Genomic DNA, 18,312 nt, shown 5'->3' on the forward strand with positions numbered 1-18,312 from the left:
GGCGGGGCCTTTGAGCCAGACTGGTTTATTATAATGACTCTGATGCATCAGTGCCAGGGACAGTCTGTCATGTTCTTCTAGCTCTGGCAGTTGAACAGTTCAGTGTTGGAATTATCCAGAAATGTTGACTCAGTACTGTACGTTCACGTCTGCCATGAAGGTGCTCGTGCTCGCGCTCGTGCACGTGTGTGAATTCAGTGCCACAGTTGTTGTAACGTATTTTGATTTACAGCAGTTTTCTTAAGATAGAAAAGAGAAGTGTCTGGGAGTCAACGGGAGTTCATACAGTGTCTGTTTACTTTCTATATTATCTGTTTGCTCTGTTGCTAATCTTAGCAGAGCTGCTCTTCTCCTGACCTGGTGGAAACTCAGCAGAACAGCCTGATAGAGAGACCCGACAGTAACTGGTGGGCTCAGGTTAGGGGTTAACATTCGGACTGGGCTGTCTCCAGATTTTCTTCCTGCTAAAAGCACACTGTGGTTTTGTTTTGGTTGAAGGTCAATGTTGACCTCACCTCCATTAAAGGAGCTTTTCATGCAGTACATGCGTGTAGTGTATTTGTGTGCACCACCCTTTTCCTTTTTCCACTTAAAGGAGTGGCGGTCGTTTCACCAACATCATTTTCTTTTGTTGAAAAAAGGACTTTTCAGTACAGAGCAGTACTTTTGAACCCAACAGAAAAATCCCTGTTGGGTTACTCCCTCCTTTAGGCAGATCTTTGAAATGATGCACTGATTTTTGATTGCAGTGTTGCAGACCTCTAATGCCTCTGTGCCTGCGTGACAGGGATCTAGTGGCCCATTCATTTCAGTGCACTTCTTACAATCTACAAAAATAACAGAAATGTTTGTTTCATCATGATATGTCACAGCCTGACCCAGAACTCTTTAGCCACTTTGTGATGACCCATTAAATGTGTTAATTTTAAACTAGTAGCTGTTTAAAAAACCCTCCTGAACAGCCAAGACATGTGGCGTTACCTTTGGTTAGCTGTTGTTAGCTCACATGCTAATTGGCTCTGTTGCAGCACAGAAGGATTGGTATAAGAACTGTCTGCTCTGTGTAGAAACCACAGTCACTTCATTGACTTGACTGACTGAATAAAACTCCATCAGAGCCAATATTTTCTTGCTTTCTTTCATATACTTCATAGTTCTCTCTGTTCTTTTTTTTATTTATCTCTATGCTAAAGCTGTAGTACCGCAAACACAATATGAAGCCCAGTCTGCCGGGAACACCAGAACACAAACATGCCATTCTGACTTATGGTAAGAAGTCAGGTGATCTTTAGATGACATCTCCTGCTAACTATATCGCTGCATGTGTCTCGACTTCACTTCCAGTATACTGCTCAGTACTAGATGTTTTTGAACCATAAACCTGACAGTGATACTGATGGATTACACCATAACATGGCTATAAAAGTCAGGACAGTGATCAACAGAGTGGACAAATCCATCTTCTGGGTGAAGCTATAAACTTTAGCCTACAAAAAGAGCTGTATAGTTTTTGACTTTGTGGTGTTTTTCCACAAAGTCAGTCTGTCCACACAGCTAGCGTGACATCCCAGTGTTAGCTAACAAATCAGCCTGGAGTACAGCAGAAGACACATTTTAGGAAGTAACAACATTTCTTATGACCTTTAGTTGACTTTAATTGCTTAAAGTTAGCGGTTATCAACTTTAGCTTTAGTTAGCATTTATTTAAAATGAATTATGATCATTGTGATCTGCAGCTGAAGCTGAATGGATGTCTTTCTGGCTCCCTCCCGGCTGTTGACACATGTCAATAAGGAAGTGTTTGAAGACTTCCAGGCCTGGAGAAGTTTATTCTTACGTTATACTAACTAAAGTAGCAAGCTCGAACATTCACATCAAATCCACATCACATTGACATGCACATATTTTAGTATTTCATCCTTGTTGTTGACTGCTGTCAGAAAAGTCATGTGAAGGTCATGAGGTAGCTAGCAGCTGTAGATAGCAGGTAGCATGTTGTCATTTCACAGTGAGAATGTTAACCAGAGAGCTGCCATTAGAACCATGCTGGTGGTGTACGGCAGCACGAAGTGTTGGAGCTCTGGGCTGGTCATTCATGTGTGTGGAGTGAATTGTTGCAGCTGTGAACAGTTGTGTTCTCTGCCATATTCAGCCAGACATCGATACATGAAAATTCTATCGGAGGTGTGCAGCTCTCGCTAACGTTGCGGCTCTGTGCCATTTTTAGCTGCAATGTCATGTGCAGTAACTTTGACGCAGCAGATCACCAGTCATGGACTAGTGGTTCACAGATTACATGACTTAATCAGATCTTTTTTTCATGTAGACATTTCTACTGACAAATCAGATTTATATAGCACCCCCTAGAGTGTATAGGAAGCACAGTACTGCAGCCTTTATCTAAAAGCAGGTGCAGAGAGAAATTGTTGATGTTGGAGCTGACGTTAGCGCTGCCTACGACTGTTGGAGAGTCTGACGCAGGCCAAACAACTGATATCTGTGTGACGCCAAGAACTTGAACGTTTGTTCTTTTAGAACCAAAGTCATTCTTTAAAAAGAAGCACGACCAGGCAGAAAGACCAAAAAGTGGGTCAGGAAGTGTTTGTGTTTGTGTTTGCAGACCAACGTGTCTCAGTACCAGGGCTGCAGCTGCACATTTGCTCTGCTTCAGATGCTGACACTGTTCTTGACGGCAGTTGTGGAGGGGGCGGGGCGACCTGTCTGAGATGGACCGTTATGTCACCGGTACCCTAAGAATAGTTCCAGTGTGTCTCACCAGGCTCCGGGGCCAGTGTGACGTTCAGAGTCTAACTGTTTTTGGTCCATACCCAGAGAAACACAGGAGCCCTACTGTTCCCCCTCGTGTGCCCACACCCAGCCCAGCACACACATGGAAACACTTTTCACTCTCCCAGAATGGCCCGGAATATTTACTTGGAGCCAACCTGAGCCAGTGATCCTCATTAGAGCCGACTGTGACGCAGTGAGAGAGGGAGTGGGTTTCAGATGTTTTCTCCGTCTGACACTTCTCATGTGCTCTAACCAACTTAAGTGGAACTTTTTACCTGGAACGCTGTTGTCCTGGGCTCCTGGAATGATGTCAGATTTTCCAAAGGCACAGATGTGAGAAGAAAGATGTAGTGTTGAGGGATCAGGGTGGAGACAACGAAGGTCTTCAGAGAGACGTCTTTAGCCTTTCTTTAGCCTTTAACCTGCTGCTGCTGCTGCTGCTGCTGCTGCTGCTGCTGCCGCTGCTGCTGCTCTTTCTAAGAGATAAACACTGACCTCATTCCAGAAAGAATAAAATACGCACAAGTGAGGTCAAATCTGTACAATGAGAAAGAGTTATTCAAGGCAAAGTTAGTTTAATATAAGCAAGAAAAGAAACATTTAAATAAAGAGGTTTCAAATGAAAAATAACTTCTTGAATAGAAGAACAGCAAAATGGTTTAGAGTTAGGAGAAAAGTCCGTTGTGAACGTACGATGGAGCTCAAATGTGCCAGAATCAGCCAAGTTGACCAAGAAATAATTAGTAAAACGTAGCATAAAGACAAGTACAAAAATATAGTGCAAAAATGTGAAACCTTGAACCAAAATGAAACTTAAAAGTTAATAAAAAAATAGTTTGGACATTTGATCAAGTTGTCATGTTAATAAGTCCTTGAAACCTATTATAACTGGTGTGAGGAGAGCAGCATTGTACTTGGTTAAATCCCAGTAGGTCCCATAGGTTCTAATCTGTCCTAAATGTAACTCAGTTACCAGAAATGTTGGTAAACTTTTGTTTTGCCAAAAGAGTTGGACCACAAGACCTGATTTTCCATTTATAAGTAATGTGGACAGTTTTCCTGCTCAGATATGAGACCACAACACCTGATTTTCCATTTATACCCAATAATGTGGACAGTTTTTCTGCTCAAATATGATTCGTGATGTTTTTGCCTTCGACCTCTTTGTTTTAAGTCAGTTAAATATCATATGTCATTGTCTCTGTGAGGTGGTAAATAGTAATCCATTCAGTTTGTTCATCCAACAAATTCCTCGTGACAGTTTTCACCTCCTCCTCCTCCTCACCCTCCTCCTTCTCCTCACCCCGCAGACACAAGCGCTCGTCCACGTGTGTGACGCGCCCGCGCATCCGCTCAGTTTAAAAACCTTGTCCACAGACTGCGGGAATCACTCTGAGGTCAAACACAGCACGGAGCGTACTGTCTGTCCGAGGTCTGTACTGCTGTCGGTTCTGCTCTCCTCGACTCCCGTGGTTGCGGCTTATTTTCCACCGTGACGGGGAAAAACGGTGACATTTTTACGGCTGTTTGCAGCAGCGTGGAGCCGCAGGTATCGCCGGACTGGACTCACACCTGAGGCACGTGAGGAGAAGTTTGACCTGGTAAGAGCCGCTGGGTTGTGGGGAAAAGCACCTGTGCTGTAAATACTTCTCGTTTACACGTTTTCCATGAAAAAACACAGTCATTTTACTGATTAACGACTAGTTTTGTGACTCTAAGTGTGAGTTGTTTAAAATAGAACCTGTTGGTTCAATCGGCTTTGTAATGGAATTGTAATTGAAAAATGTCTTTTTTTAAGAAAAAATGTTTAATTGTACTTGAGTCTTGACAGTGTGAGAAATGTGAAGATGTTGAGAAATACAACGAACACCTGAGAGAAATGTATGGAGCCTAGACTGACCAGCGTTTGTCTCTGGTTCTATAACTTCAATCATATGTGTTGGTCATTTAAATGATTAAATGCGTTCTGGTTGATTAATCGACTGCTGGTTTGGATGAAGTGAACGCTTCTAGATCATATGAGCGTGAGTAATGTGTAGATCTGAGAACACACTGAGCCACAGTGGTCATAAGTTAGTCGAATGTGTTTCATCTCGTGTATTTCTGCATTTGTTTGACAAAAAAATCTGCACTTTAATCAGTAAGAGTGTCTTTAGGTTATTTGTGAATGCTGCGAACGTCCTACAGAAATGTGACAAATAGGTACCTTTTATTTTTAGGTGCAACCTGTGTGTAATTCGATGGGTCTTTCAACCAAAGATTGAATTCTGGGAAACGGAACTATAATAAAAAAATAAAAAGTCTGAGTTCTAAGGATGAATGACATCAGAGTCACCTCTGAATAATTCCTGCTCCAACTGAAGTGTGTTTGGAACAAAGATGTAACTTCAGACTTGATTTAAAATACAAACCCAGTTTTGGGGTCTAAAAGCTGTCAGACAACGGCCCAGACCGTGTTGTCTTATCTACACACTGTGCATCTATTTACCGTCCCAGGAATAGACGTGTTGACGGAGTAAAGAAGGCTGCCGCCCTGAAGGTTGGAGGTTTGGGGTTTTAGATCCTAACGTTCTTCCTTTTGCTGATGTGACACACTCCCAGAAACATGCCATTGTTTGTGGCAGAAATATTTAAGGGCGGTGGGTGGGGGTGGGGGGTCAAAGCTGTTTCCTGCACCGGGACTTGTCTAACAATGCACACCTACTCAGACCAGTGGGCGGTTCTGTCTGTGAAAGTCCTGAACAGGCAGCGAGGATGTAGAAAGAATGGCCAAGAAACCAGAACAGGCATCAAAAAAACACAAACACAATGGAGCTCATGTGGTCCAGGGTCTTAGTGGGGGGGCGAGCGGGGGGGGGTCAGCAGTTGCATAATCATGGACTGAGCGAGGTCACAGTCAGGTGTGTCACGTACCTCTGTGACCTTTGACCGTCTTACCACGTCTCCACCTGCTGCCCGGTGTCAATATTTAATGGCTGTAGTTTGTGGTTCTGACTTGTAGTCTCACCTGTTACCTTTCCTGCTCGGTGACTTTAATTGTTACCATACAGTGGTTCACGTTGTGCCGACAGGAGGTGTTCTTAGGTTGTCCCAAAGGTGTGACGGTGTTTGTCTTCATTCCTGAGGAATGACGGTTTGACGTTGTCACGTGTTAACGTCCAGCTCTTTGTTTTATTCCAGCCTGGAGCAGTGGATGCAGCTCTGCTCTGTTTAGAAGGAAGGTCGACAACAAGGTGGAAACATCTGCTCCCCCAGAGCTGAAGCCCAACCATGTCTCTCGGCAGCTTCCACCTGGTCCAGACCATCAAAAACTCTCCTGCGGCTTTTCGTCGCCGCTTTCGCCGCGACCGCACCGAATCTCTTTCCCACGGAGACCCTCTCTTCAAGGTCCACTACCTGGGCACCGAGAAAATCTTCTCTCTCGACCGAGAGCAGGCCCAGGACGCCATCAAACACATGCTGGACGGTATCGCCAACGGCAAGAAGCTGAGCAAGGACCACGCTCTGGTGGTGCGACCGCGCTACGTGGAGGTCAAAGAGCTGAGCACCGGGCGGCAGCTCACCAAGACGTACCTGCAGGACATCGCCTACTGCACCGCCGACGCCAACAGGCCCAACATCTTCCTGTACATCTGCAAGCACCACGGGAAGCAGCTGCACTGTCGGGTGTTCTGGTGCAGCCGAGCAGAGCGGGCCAAGGACATGACTGCCTGCTTGGCTGATTCCTTCCAGCGAGCGCTGAGCGACTGGCAACAGGACGGATCGACGACGCTGCCAGCCAGCGAGACGAAAGCGAAACGAGCGGAGGAGTCGCTGAACTCTCCAAACAGTACAAAGAACTCCACCCTGCCAACCAGTCTGGGAAAAGGTGAGTCCACCGACCTCCGACACCAAAAGCTTTAGTCAATGAGTGAGCGCTGCGGTGCTGACAAACTGACCTCATTAATATTTAAACACAGTCGTCACCACTGCTTCACTCACCTGCTGTTCTTTTCATTTCTTTTCATCAGTCCGCTGGAAGAAGAGAGGGTCCGTGTCCCACAGCCCCGTGAGGGCCATCACCAGACGAGGGTCGGCGTCAGATGGCTGGAACTGAACATCTCTGAACCATTTTAAACCCTGCAAAGCATCAATCTCACAACAACCTCAAGGGTGACTGTACTGACAGGAGGGAGGAGGGAGGAGGGATTATGACAAGACGGAAAACGGAGGGGTCGGCACCAGGAGGTGGGGAAGTCCCTGTTTGGACCTGTACTGTGTGAGTCTGGTGAGAGGATGTTGGTAGAACCAGTGAGTGTGAGGACTTGAAAGGCTGCGACTCGGCAGCTAGTCCGTTGTCCGTTGTCGACTGCTTCCAAACGTTCAAGGGCCGCGTTGTCCGTTGTCGACTGCTTCCAAACATTCAAGGGCCGTGAGAGCTGAGAGCAGTGAGACTTCAGCCGATACTGGTGCTGCCTTTGAGCAAATGAACCTCGGGTTGAACTGGCTGAAGACGCCAAAGAGGAGAGTCCAGATGTTTCGAAAGACTGTTTTAACAAACGCACATCAGTGGCACTCATGTCTGAGCGTCTCTTTATTTCCTTAGTTCAAACATTCTCAGGGTGTGTCCATGTTTGATGGGACTGTGTCTGTTTGATTGAACCCTGTTTTGTTTGTTTGTTGTTTTTTGGGTGCGTTCACACTTGTCATGACAGTTTGGCTTCTGAGGTTTAATTGAACAGGTGTGGACGTTACCAACCACTGAGTTCTACTGGACCTGGTTCAGAGATGATGAGATGAAAGTCACAAAATGAATGAACGAACCTTCTGATGGTCCTTAGAAGGTTCTCAGCAGACACTTGGTCTCTTTGTGATCCTCTGTGAACAGTCTGTCCAGGTGTGAACACACTTGTTACTCTACACTCAGTTTACGTCACATATGAAGCTGTACAGTGGACAGACTGCTGGTACGTCACAGTAAGATGAAGCACATCATCAAATGCAGTTTTGTTGAAAAATGAACCCCCGCTAAAGTGACGCCTGAACGTGTCAGGTCATGTTCTGATGAGTCTTTGGGTTTTTTGTTTGTTTTTTTTAAATACTGTGGTTGCAGCTGGGTCCAAACACTAGAACCTGCTGAGTCAACAGAACCCTCTTCTGGATCAGCACTTGTGTGTGTGTGTGTGTGTGTGTGTGTTTGTGCCTTCTCTGCAGTGATGCTCACTGACTTCTGAAACAATGGCAGCCCTGTGTGTCCAAACAGAGAGAGCCGACAGTGGACAGTGTTTCTCTGGAGAACCTTTCTTCTGATGCTGCTGTGCTTCCACTTATGGATCCAAAGCCATAGGCGTTTTTAGTTTTTGTTTTTTTTTTTTAAAATACGGTCGTTCTGACTGTCTGTAGTTTACAGGTGACAAAGCTGAGGCCGAGCTTCTGTCTCCTCTGACTCTGATTTTTTTAAATCGGCTGTTTTATTGATGACTGATGTTTTTTGTTTTTAACAAATGGCACCTCTGTCTCTGTCTCACTGTCTCTGTCTTTCTGTGTCTCACTATCTGTGTGTCAGTCTATGTCCCTCTGTCTGTCTGTCTGTTTGTCCCTGTCTCTGCTGGAGGAGGAGGTTCAAGTGCCTGCTTTCAAGAAGTATTTTATCCATGTACTGTTTGGTCCATGTACATATGTATAATATTGTTATATTTGTACTTTTTTTTATCAAGTATTAAAATGTTTTTACACAAATTCTGTTCTCTGTCCTCTGTCATCCAGGTCATTTAATTCAAAAATAGTTACATTGAGGGCTTTTTTTTTTTTTTTTTTTTTTTTTTTTACCATACCTGTAACGAGGGTCGTTGCAGAAAGTGGGGATGGAGGTGTGGTGAAACCCTATTCTAAGGAGGGTGGAATGTAAAGTCACCAGGTTAGAGGTGTGAATGGGCAGTGATACCATAGACTATGGACTGATGGTTTCACCTGAGCGACACTTTTGGCTGGGTGTCCTTTGGCATGAAACTGTGGTCTTGTTTTCAGAGAGGGAGGTTGACTTTTTTTGTGGAGAGAACTCAGGACGACGTTATAGGTGGATGAAAGGTTGTGTCTCAAACCATCTGTCTTCTCTGGTGAGGACATGTACATCCTCATCCACAAAGGTGTGTCCTTTGTCCTTTGTCCTCCCGATGAAGATGAAGAGCTGAGTCCTGCCCTGAGGAGCTGGCTCTTCTATGTTGTTGAATACTCTTGTACAGTGGTTGTTTGGAGGTCAGTGCAGTGTCCTCACTGAGCTGAGCTGCACTGCTGCTTCAAAACCCTACACCATCTCTGGCTAGTTTAGAATCTGCTTTATTTGGAAAAGACAACAAGTCTGCAGATTTAGAAAGATGCAGACACAAACACAACACTAAGACACACACACACACACCCCCGCCCCCCCCCCCCCCCCCATTCTCAGGTTATATTAGTCCTGATGAAAACAGAAGTCTCTCAGGCTCCAGGCTGGTTTGGGTTCAGAGCGGGTCAGAGGTTCAGACTGCTGTTGGTTCTGGGAGTCATGTGACTTGATTCCTAGAATTTTCAGAACATTATATCAACATGAGCACAGACGCTTCATTTCTGCGTTCCATTGGGTGGAGGTGGAGACCCGTCACTCTGGGACTTGAGCGTCTCCCTGTGTCTCTGCAGCTCCAGCAGGGCCTGGACATGGAGACGTCTGAGAGGCTTCACCTCCTCGACCACTGAGAGCAGGGGGAGAAATACTTTATATTTATGTCAAACCAAGTACAAACTGTGGTCTGAGGTCCAATTCCGGTACTTTTAAAGGTTGTGTGTGACCTGTGGAATATTTCCTAAAGGTTTTGCCAAATGACATCAGGGTGAGAGACTTTTAAAGGCAGCTAAACGTTCACATACTGTAACTACGTCGCCAATAATTAGCTCTCAGCAAACCTCTCCATGACTACTATTATCAAATACACCTTTAACCAGGTTCTTATTTTTAACTTTCTGCAGTGACCTTTTTCTTTTAGCTATTTTTAACCCTATTCACACATTTCTGCTTATTTTTATACAGGGACTTTTTTAGGTTGTATGTTTAAGTTTTCACAGTTAAAATTGTTGCGTCAATGATTTAGAGACAAGGCAGAGGGCTGCAGATCTTTAAGGTGATGGCTAAAAAGCGCCACCTGCTGGCTAACAATGATTATACCGCTGTATTTAATGATTAATCTCAGACAGATGGAAAACATCGCCATCGATGGTGAATTCTTTGAATTTCCTGACAGCAGACTCTGACCTTTGTCGTAGTACATCTCGTCCTTGTTTCCATAAACCACGTACATCTCCAGGAAGTTGAGGAGAGCACCGGTGACCAGGAACCGTTCATGGAGGGGAAGACTTTGGATGTAACGCGTGTCCAATGCGAAGGGGTTGGAAGGTGAGGGGATGGTGCACAGACAGACCAGCTCACTCACCATGTCCCACACTCGAATTCCTGCACAGACACAGAGAATACTTTAACTGAAAACCAAATATGACCAAGGTTAACATTTTTAATTTACACTAGTTATTGCTTCGACTCATTTTTAGCTTTTTGTTGCTTATTAATTTGTGTACTTAACCACTTCATTGCAAGCTAAATGTATTTGCTAACATAAAGCTGAAAACCTGGGTCATCTGACTGTTTTCATCTTTCAGCAAATGTTTCTAGTTTCAGTTAAGTTTTAACTTAATATTAGACTCTGCTTTAATTTAATGCATGGTTGTTATATCTTAGCATGGAGCTAACTCTAGAAAATAGTGTGATAATTGTTTGGCTATTATTTATTTATTTGCTTGCTGGATTTGACCCGTTTTTTCAACCTTCATTTTTGAATCCTTTAGTTGTTTTCTTTTAGATACAGTGTGCTGACATCTGGCATTTCTCTGTTCAGTTATCTTTGTGCAACTGTGTACATGTTTTGGATTACTTGCTTGTTATGGTTTTGCTTAGAGAAAAGTTATTGTTTGTCTTTCTTCTCATTATTTTTGGCAAAAGTTTAACTTTTTCACCAGCATTTTTCTTTAGCTATGAGCTAACTTTACCTATTTTGGATAATTTAGCAATTGGATCTTATATGTGTGTAAATATTTGCCTATTTTGAATAACACACAGCCACTTAGAGTTGTATTTTGTCTGAATATGTTACTTGGGGAAACTTTTTAGCAACATGTAGGCTACGTTACACCCTTATTTTTTTAGTGTCGTTCACAAACATTTTTACAAAAATGAAAAAAGTTTGATGCCTCCAATCAAATATATTTTTTCTCTTTACCAAAAGAGAAATAAGCAGTTCATGTGGTTCAAGTTCACCAAAGAAAACCTGCCTATCATCCTGTCCTTTATTTTCCTCCTCAGGACATTCCACAGATAACTGAAACACTGGTTGTGTTTTACTCCTAAATCCTCCTTGGGTGATGGACACGGCTGCTGTCGTCAATGACAACAGACGAGGATCTGTGGAACCTTCTCCTTGTTTCCGTACCTCTGCTCAGCCAGTCTGTTATGGACTTGAGTTTCATGGGCGTGTCCTTGACCATGGAGTCGGTGCCGCCGATGTTGACCAGACGCTCGTGGTTGGAGCGGATCCAGGCGTAGGGACGACCGTACTTGACGTAGCCGGCCAATAGAAACAGGGTGCAGTTCACTTCCTGTACGGTGGAGGTTGGAGGAGATGGGGAGTGAACAAGTATACCACTGAGCAGATACTTCAAAAAATACATAAAAAAATACATAGACATTTATATTTTTATATCTTAACTGTTGAGCCAGGTACTGGTACTTACCTGGTACGTGTTTCCTGGTATTGTAGTGTTTGATTTTGTGTCACTTGTGTTTCCTGGTATTGTAGTGTTTGATTTGTGTGCTTGTATTTGTAGTTTATATACAGTAGTATATTTATATTTGTAGTTTATATACAGTATATATATATATATATATATATATATATATATATGTGTGTGTGTGTGTGTGTGTGTGTGTTTTACATATATTTCTAAATATACATGTACAGTATATATTTATATATTTACACGCAGCTGTCCACGCTGGTGTTTCCTGTGAGGGAATAAATGAATGAACTCCAGACACAGATGAAGATTACTCACAGGAACAGCTATCTCTCTTTCACTGGGAGAGGCAGGCAGGAGGTGTTCCTCACTGCTCTGCTCCCTGTGAAAGGAAAAGATTTTGGTGTGAAAATATTACTGTGAATCTTTTTCTTTTATTTGGTTCGTGCTCTTTAAGAATTCACCTGATGTTGTGTGTCTGCCTCCTGCCCTGTGTTTGTGACAGGCTTTCTGCTGGAGCACCCGGTTCTCCAGGTTCTCCAGGTTCTCCAGGTTCTCCAGGTTCTCCAGGCAGGGGAGAACTGCAGCCACTGTCCATACAACAGGGAGAGCTGCTGCTGTGGGAAACATCACTGCCGCTGGAGGAGAAGGAGGAGGAGGAGGCTCTGGAGACCAAGAACCCTGGAGAAGACCAGCCCTGCAGGAGGACGGACGAGGAGATGACGTGAGCTTCAAACAAAAGAACATTTCATGTAATACACTTGACTTTGACTTTTTTTAAAGGGATGTGTTAAAATAATTATTGCCACTGTTGAAAATAACATTTTTTACATAATTTCATGTCATTGATTGTTTCAATAAAATTATAATATTTTTCATTTTTTCATACTATTCATACCTCTTTTTTAACATCTTGACTGGTTTCAACCTTTTTATTTTTAAATTAAATATGTATGTATTTCTTTTTCTTTACTGTGTTCATCAGTTGTCTGTGTGTGTGTGTGTGTGTGTGTGTGTGTGTGTGAGGAACAGACCAGGTCCTCGTTGACTACAGTCAGCAGTAGCTCTTCTTTTCCTCTGAGCCACGGCTGGAAGTATTTAAATCCCTGTCAGACAGAAATGTAGAAAAAGTAAAAAGGTGAGTAATGTTGTTTATAATGATAGAATAAAGTGTAATCAGATTAAACTGAGCTCTGACCTGTAATGACCCCAGCAGAGCCAGGTCACTGAGGAAGTGCTGCAGCCTCTTCTTCTGCTCCCTCTCTCTCTTCTGTGAACACACACACACACATATGCAACTGTGGTAATGCTTCAAGAACTTTGAATCTTAGCAATCTTGTTTTAAACTCAAACCATCAGTAACAGAACTGTGTCGTCGGTGTTTAAATCTGGTGGAGAAGCACAGAATCTCCAGAATACAATGATACTGCCTGGAGAAGACCAGTGAGTGACCTGAAGACCATCATGTCCACATGACATGTGTAACGCTCAGACTCAGGTCACGTCACCATCACTGCATCTCCTCTGAAGATCAGGACCGTATCCTAGCAACAGAATCAACACCTCCTGCCAACACCTTGCTTTTCCAGCACCGACAAATAATAATGGTAGAATGATTTAGAACCTGGTCTGGGATTAGATAATCTCCTGTGAGGATGTAATTTCGGCAGAGGCGCATACACACCCTACACATAGATAAGGTAGAAGCACTCACACTGATGCTGCTGCTGCTGCTGCTGCTGCTGCTCATGCTCATCTTAATCCCAGTGTCAGATGATCTCACCACAGATGATCATGACCGACTAGACAAGTATAATCTGCTGTGATATGTGATCCTGCTACTCTCTCACACTGAGGTGTTGTCCTTTTAATGGTGACAAAGAGGATGGTGACGTTGCTATGTCATGTTGTTGAAGATAAGCGCCCCCTGGTGTCCAGGGGTGGAACAGTCATGACTGCTGCATATAGGCAGACGAGATGAGAGATGAGATGAAGTGGAGATGTAGTTTAGGATAATTACTACTACTACTACCACCACTAGTACTACTACTAGTATTATATATACATATATATATATATATTGTGAATTCAATGAATTCAGCTGATAAAATGTCTCCTAGATATGTTGTTTACTGATTTCTAGATATTTTGGTGATGTTGTTAGCCTTTTAATAATTATTCTGAAAAAAGAAATGTTTTTGACTAATTTAAAACAGTTTGTGCTAATTGTAGTTGTGTTTGTTGACTTAGCTATTTTCATTACTTTGACTACATTTGACTATATTTTTAAGTGTATTTCTTTTCCTTTTTAGCTAAACTGGACCTTCAGCTGTCTCCATAAGATGCTGCCTTGTAAACATTTATCTCTTGGCGCAAGTTGGGCTATTTTCTTTTATTTCTTCACCATGTTTAAAGGTGGCTAGCATTTTTAGTTGACAACAGCACTTTAGATGATATATTTTAAAGCTGTATAATGAATTTATTTTTGAATATTCTGCAATGTTTGTGACAAAAATGTCAATTCTGAAGCTAACTTAAAAATAGTTGTGTGAATGCCAATGAATATAATAACAAACATGGGAAAATATCTTCATGTTTAAAAATAAATGTTTAAATTTAGACAGTTTAAATAAACAGCAATGATCATTTGGCAACAACATGTCACAGCTGCTGACCAAGAAACAGCCACGACTCACATTCTATTGCTCAAAGGTCAAATCTGTCTGACCTTTGGACATTATTGCAATCTTCACAGAACACATTTCATGAGCTGGAGTGAAGGAAGAAGGTCCTGATGGTGACAGTGAAGGGTTCTGTTCCACTGCACCACATCTATGGTCTACCACTTCCACCTCTGCAGACAGCAGATGTTCCAGGTTCCTGTGAGAAAACGCTCCTCCAGACGTCAGACTTCTCCCAGGCCTCAAAGAACTTCCTGCTCACACAGGAAAAGCAGAACTAAGAGTTTGTCAGTTTGTCTACAGTTCCATCAGGGAATTTGATTTGGTACCGGCTGAAGAGTCTCAGCTGTGTGCAATTCAGAAATGGGCTGGTGTGCAATTTCTGGAGGTGTAAAAATCAATTCCAAGTCTGATATGGTTCTGAGAAAAATAGCCATGCCATCAAGCATTTGTAGACGAAAATTGGTTTGGACCTATCTTTGGTACAGATGTCTTTAAAACAAATGATCTACAGAAATGTGCATGCATAACATCTGAGCTAAAACTGTTCTCTGGCTGAGACAATTCGATTTCAAGCTGTAACCCACTCTCTGGAGTGGGTTGTGATCTTCAGGCATCACTGAGCAGAGCAGCTAATGGCCAGTCTGGTAAAAGATTAGAAGAATACGAACACAGACTACTCTGCAGCCTGAGAGCCACGCTGATGAGGCACTGATGGTTCAATGGTCCACAAGGTCACAGCTTCTTCAGGAGAGAGAGCTTCAGGTATAGAGGTGTCTAATCAACCAAAATTGTCACGACCCACTTCTTCCTGTTGAAGACATTCGTGTCAGCAAAACAACAAAATTACCAGCTGAATTGGACTGGAGCGGGATGGAATCCTGAAGGAGCACTGAGAGGAACATGGATACGTTTTTTTTACACCCAGCCAACATCCATGAGACTGTGAGGAATCACAAAAGTCTGGATTGGTTTTATTCTCATCTAAAACTTCACATAAAAACACCAACACAACCGCGGCTTCATATTGTATGATTACAAACTTTTGTTATTATTTTTATTGGTAGTGTTATTATTAGTATTAATATAGTATTACTACTACTACTTGTTATGATGGACACAGCCCGCAAGCAGTAGAGAAGAGTAGAAACTTCCGTGTTATTGTTTGAGCTGCAGCACGTGACTCTGTCGTCATCACTCCGTACGGAAACCCACAGCGATCAAAAACAGTCTAAAAAGCGCAGCTTAATGACCTTTACGCCGGAAATAAAGACTTGAAAAGGCGACGTTGTTTGAAGGAGACAGTTTATTCACATGTAGCACAAACATGTCGAGAAATGTGAGAATGTGGATTTTCGGTGGTTTTATCACCACTGTCGCCGCTGCTTTTTACCCAATTTTCTTCCACCCGTTCACACACAAAGAGGAGTACAGTAAGTTATAGCTTTCTTTCTCTGTTACCGGCCTGACGTCATGTCATATGTGGACGTAATTAATATTTTAGTAAGAGATTTCGATCTGTCTTCAACGGACAGGAGTGTCCGAACGACCCATGTATTCAAAAGTCGCTCTAACGTATCCAAAATGTGTCATAAAGGTAATTACGTCATAGCCTATAGTAACACACACCAAGAAAACTGCAGTTATAAGAGAACGTTATGTATATATACAGGTCAAAATATAGTAAACTACCTAAATAGCGGAGAATACTGCAAATAAAATAATGAAAAACTGCAGCTTGTTTGACCAAAATAGCCTTTGAATGGAGCAGCTGAAAAAGAACACGTTAGGTTTTATTACTAAAAGGTTTATTTCAACTTTTATTTCAAATTTAATTGGAAATTAAAATTTCCAAATGAACTTACTGACACCAAAACAAAACTTAGTTCAGGTTGACTGACTTTTGGCCACCCCTGACATAAAAGTGCACCTGCGAAAAGTCTTTTTTAATGACTACAAATATCTTCCACTACAGCTTTTACCTACCGTTTTATTTCCTAGGAGAAGTCCAGAAGATGAACCGAGCAGGAATCAACCAGGCAGATGTTCAGCCTGTGGGTAAGAGCACGACATTGAATGAGATGAGTTTCACACATAAACACAGTGGCTCTGACCTGTGTACTGTGCAGTGAGGTGACTTCTCTGAAAAACAGCCTTTAATTCAACCTCAGTGTTGCTGTTCTACAGCTAACGCTCTGGTGTTTGCACATTACAACATCTGCTGCCGAGTTGCTTTGCTTTTTGTCATCAATGTATTCTAAAATGATGCCGTTATGGCTGTGGCCTTTTGCTGTAGTGTTGCTCATTGATTATCAGTGCCTCTGTGTCTGTTTTGCAATTCAGCCAAGCAGATCTTAAGTGTAACCCTAACCCTAGTCTGTTTTGCAATTCAGCCAAGCAGATGTTAAGTGTAGATACCACAACATTATACAATGTTTAAGAGATTTTACAGTCAAGAGTAATAGTTTTTGTTACTGTAGTATTACTCTTCTAGAGCTAATGCCTCTGTGCCTGATTCAGACTCTGTAGAAGGTGAGCTCTTCTACAGAGTCTGAGTCAAATGCAAAGCTGGATGTTCCTGATGTCATCAAGAACATCCAGCTAACGTTTAGTCTCTTCTGACCCGCAGGTGTGAAGATCTGGTCTGATCCTTTCAAACCTAACAACAAATGATTTAAAAATGTCCTGCAACACGCTGGTGTTTGGATGAAGAGAACATTTTTATTCCATGTCTAATTAAAGTGTGTGAGTCAACAGAGTTCTGATGTAAATACTATTCCATGTCTGTCTTATTAATAAAAAAAATAAAAATGTATAAACCGGACATTGCACAGGGGATTCCTCTCAAGTCCTTCCTGCAACAAATCTTGAGATTACAGCAAGTTTGTCCACAAGGTGGCATCATACCCTCCACTTATCCACTGAAGGCCCTGCTTGAAGCGTGTGTCCTCTGTGCATCTCAGATGTTTTGAAAACCAATTATATTTCCTAAGAAAATTGTCGTTCTGTGGAATGAAGCCTGTCGGTGATTAGAAGAAAGTCCGGCGGTTTTGTTTACGACGCTGCTTTTGAACAAATTTGTTTTGACGTTTTATTTTGATTCCGTTGATTCAGGAGTAATCAAAGCGGGACACGGTGTGGGATGGAATGGAAAAACGTGCAGAGACAGTTATTCCAGGACACATCACAGACACAGGGTTCGACTCTATGGAAAAATTAAAAAAGAAAATGGCATCATGACTTTGTGCCCAAAGGCCTGAAAAAGGATGAACTTCAGACTCTCTAACGATTCCGCGGCTGAAAACTCCAAAAAAAAAACTCCTATTTTCTTTCCCGTTGCCTCTGTACTTTTGTGGTTTCCTGACACTGACCAGCTCCCCCCCCTTTTTTGAGGAAAGATGGATTAAGAAAGGACTAAAGCATGTGTTTATGCTGCAGTTTTTTCTGAAAGGTTTGCCCCTAAAATTTGTCCCAGTCCTGCGTGTAGCCTGAATTTTCCAACTTTAAGGAACCCTTCGTGCCAGCAGAAGCCTCTCTCCTCCTCACCCCCACTCCTCCCTCCATAATCAACAAGAGCCATTGTTTATGCGAGGTTGTTATTGTTGGGCCACGTTCAGAAACAAGAGAAAACTCAAGAGTCCGGTCGTGCCAAGGAGAAAGAGTCCGAGCCAGCCGGGTTTCAGGGGTTGGTTTGGAGGAGAAAAAAATCAAGAGCAGAAATTCCACTCATTCCCCGCTGGTGTTTTCCAGATTCCTCAAGCGACAGCTCCTGGGCTGAAGTAAGAAGAGGAGAAATCAGAGGGGAAACTGAAGCCACGGGCCAGAGGAAGAGAACAGCATTCTTCAGGGGACGCGTCACCTCACACACACTCACACTCGCATAGAAAGACTGACACTCGAGCCGTGTTTCTTTTTCACTGTGAAAGTATATAACAGGTTATGCTTCAGGCCCTGCAGCTTTTTCTCAATATGACGCTGTGTCACACATCAGGAAAAATGCACTTTAACGCAACAACATAAGCTCTTTGTTACCGTACTCAAAATG

The 18,312-nt window shown here is 42.8% G+C and overlaps 3 protein-coding genes across 3 annotated transcripts; 2 read left to right on the plus strand and 1 right to left on the minus strand.

Annotated features, from left to right (window-relative positions):
* The first annotated feature begins 4,135 nt into the window (after window positions 1-4,135).
* Window positions 4,136-7,157, plus strand: LOC103388007 (low density lipoprotein receptor adapter protein 1). Its single transcript, XM_008322853.3, has 3 exons — window positions 4,136-4,391; window positions 5,971-6,658; window positions 6,801-7,157. Exons 2-3 carry the CDS (start codon window positions 6,061-6,063, stop codon window positions 6,884-6,886), a joined length of 684 nt encoding a protein of 227 aa, XP_008321075.1. The 5' UTR covers window positions 4,136-4,391; window positions 5,971-6,060; the 3' UTR covers window positions 6,887-7,157.
* A 2,047-nt stretch (window positions 7,158-9,204) lies between these two features.
* On the minus strand, window positions 9,205-13,518 carry LOC103388626 (uncharacterized). Its single transcript, XM_008323692.3, has 8 exons — window positions 13,301-13,518; window positions 12,785-12,856; window positions 12,621-12,692; window positions 12,051-12,283; window positions 11,905-11,968; window positions 11,283-11,448; window positions 10,055-10,252; window positions 9,205-9,497 (listed from the first exon to the last, which is right to left on the minus strand). The coding sequence occupies exons 1-8, from the start codon at window positions 13,340-13,342 to the stop codon at window positions 9,370-9,372; spliced, it is 975 nt and encodes a 324-aa protein (XP_008321914.1). The 5' UTR covers window positions 13,343-13,518; the 3' UTR covers window positions 9,205-9,369.
* A 1,969-nt stretch (window positions 13,519-15,487) lies between these two features.
* Window positions 15,488-17,098, plus strand: smim20 (small integral membrane protein 20). Its single transcript, XM_008322841.3, has 3 exons — window positions 15,488-15,700; window positions 16,269-16,325; window positions 16,897-17,098. The coding sequence occupies exons 1-3, from the start codon at window positions 15,595-15,597 to the stop codon at window positions 16,938-16,940; spliced, it is 207 nt and encodes a 68-aa protein (XP_008321063.1). The 5' UTR covers window positions 15,488-15,594; the 3' UTR covers window positions 16,941-17,098.
* The last annotated feature ends 1,214 nt before the right edge of the window (window positions 17,099-18,312 follow it).

Source organism: Cynoglossus semilaevis, chromosome 1 (assembly GCF_000523025.1).
Source record: "Cynoglossus semilaevis isolate Cse_v1.0 chromosome 1, Cse_v1.0, whole genome shotgun sequence".
NCBI classification, from domain to species: Eukaryota; Metazoa; Chordata; class Actinopteri; order Pleuronectiformes; family Cynoglossidae; genus Cynoglossus; species Cynoglossus semilaevis.

Bases quoted from the DNA above. Each gene is read 5' to 3' on its own strand.
- LOC103388007 (XM_008322853.3), top strand. From the start codon at position 6,061: ATGTCTCTCGGCAGCTTCCACCTGGTCCAGACCATCAAAAACTCTCCT. The intron at 6,659-6,800 runs GTGAGTCCACCG...TCTTTTCATCAG, and splicing joins GCCAACCAGTCTGGGAAAAG to TCCGCTGGAAGAAGAGAGGG.
- LOC103388626 (XM_008323692.3), bottom strand. From the start codon at position 13,342: ATGAGCATGAGCAGCAGCAGCAGCAGCAGCAGCAGCATCAGT. The intron at 12,857-13,300 runs GTGAGTGCTTCT...GTGTGTTCACAG, and splicing joins GCAGCAGCAGCAGCATCAGT to AAGAGAGAGAGGGAGCAGAA. The intron at 12,693-12,784 runs GTCAGAGCTCAG...TCTGTCTGACAG, and splicing joins CTCTGCTGGGGTCATTACAG to GGATTTAAATACTTCCAGCC.
- smim20 (XM_008322841.3), top strand. From the start codon at position 15,595: ATGTCGAGAAATGTGAGAATGTGGATTTTCGGTGGTTTTATCACCACT. The intron at 15,701-16,268 runs GTAAGTTATAGC...TTTATTTCCTAG, and splicing joins CACACACAAAGAGGAGTACA to GAGAAGTCCAGAAGATGAAC. The intron at 16,326-16,896 runs GTAAGAGCACGA...TCTGACCCGCAG, and splicing joins GGCAGATGTTCAGCCTGTGG to GTGTGAAGATCTGGTCTGAT.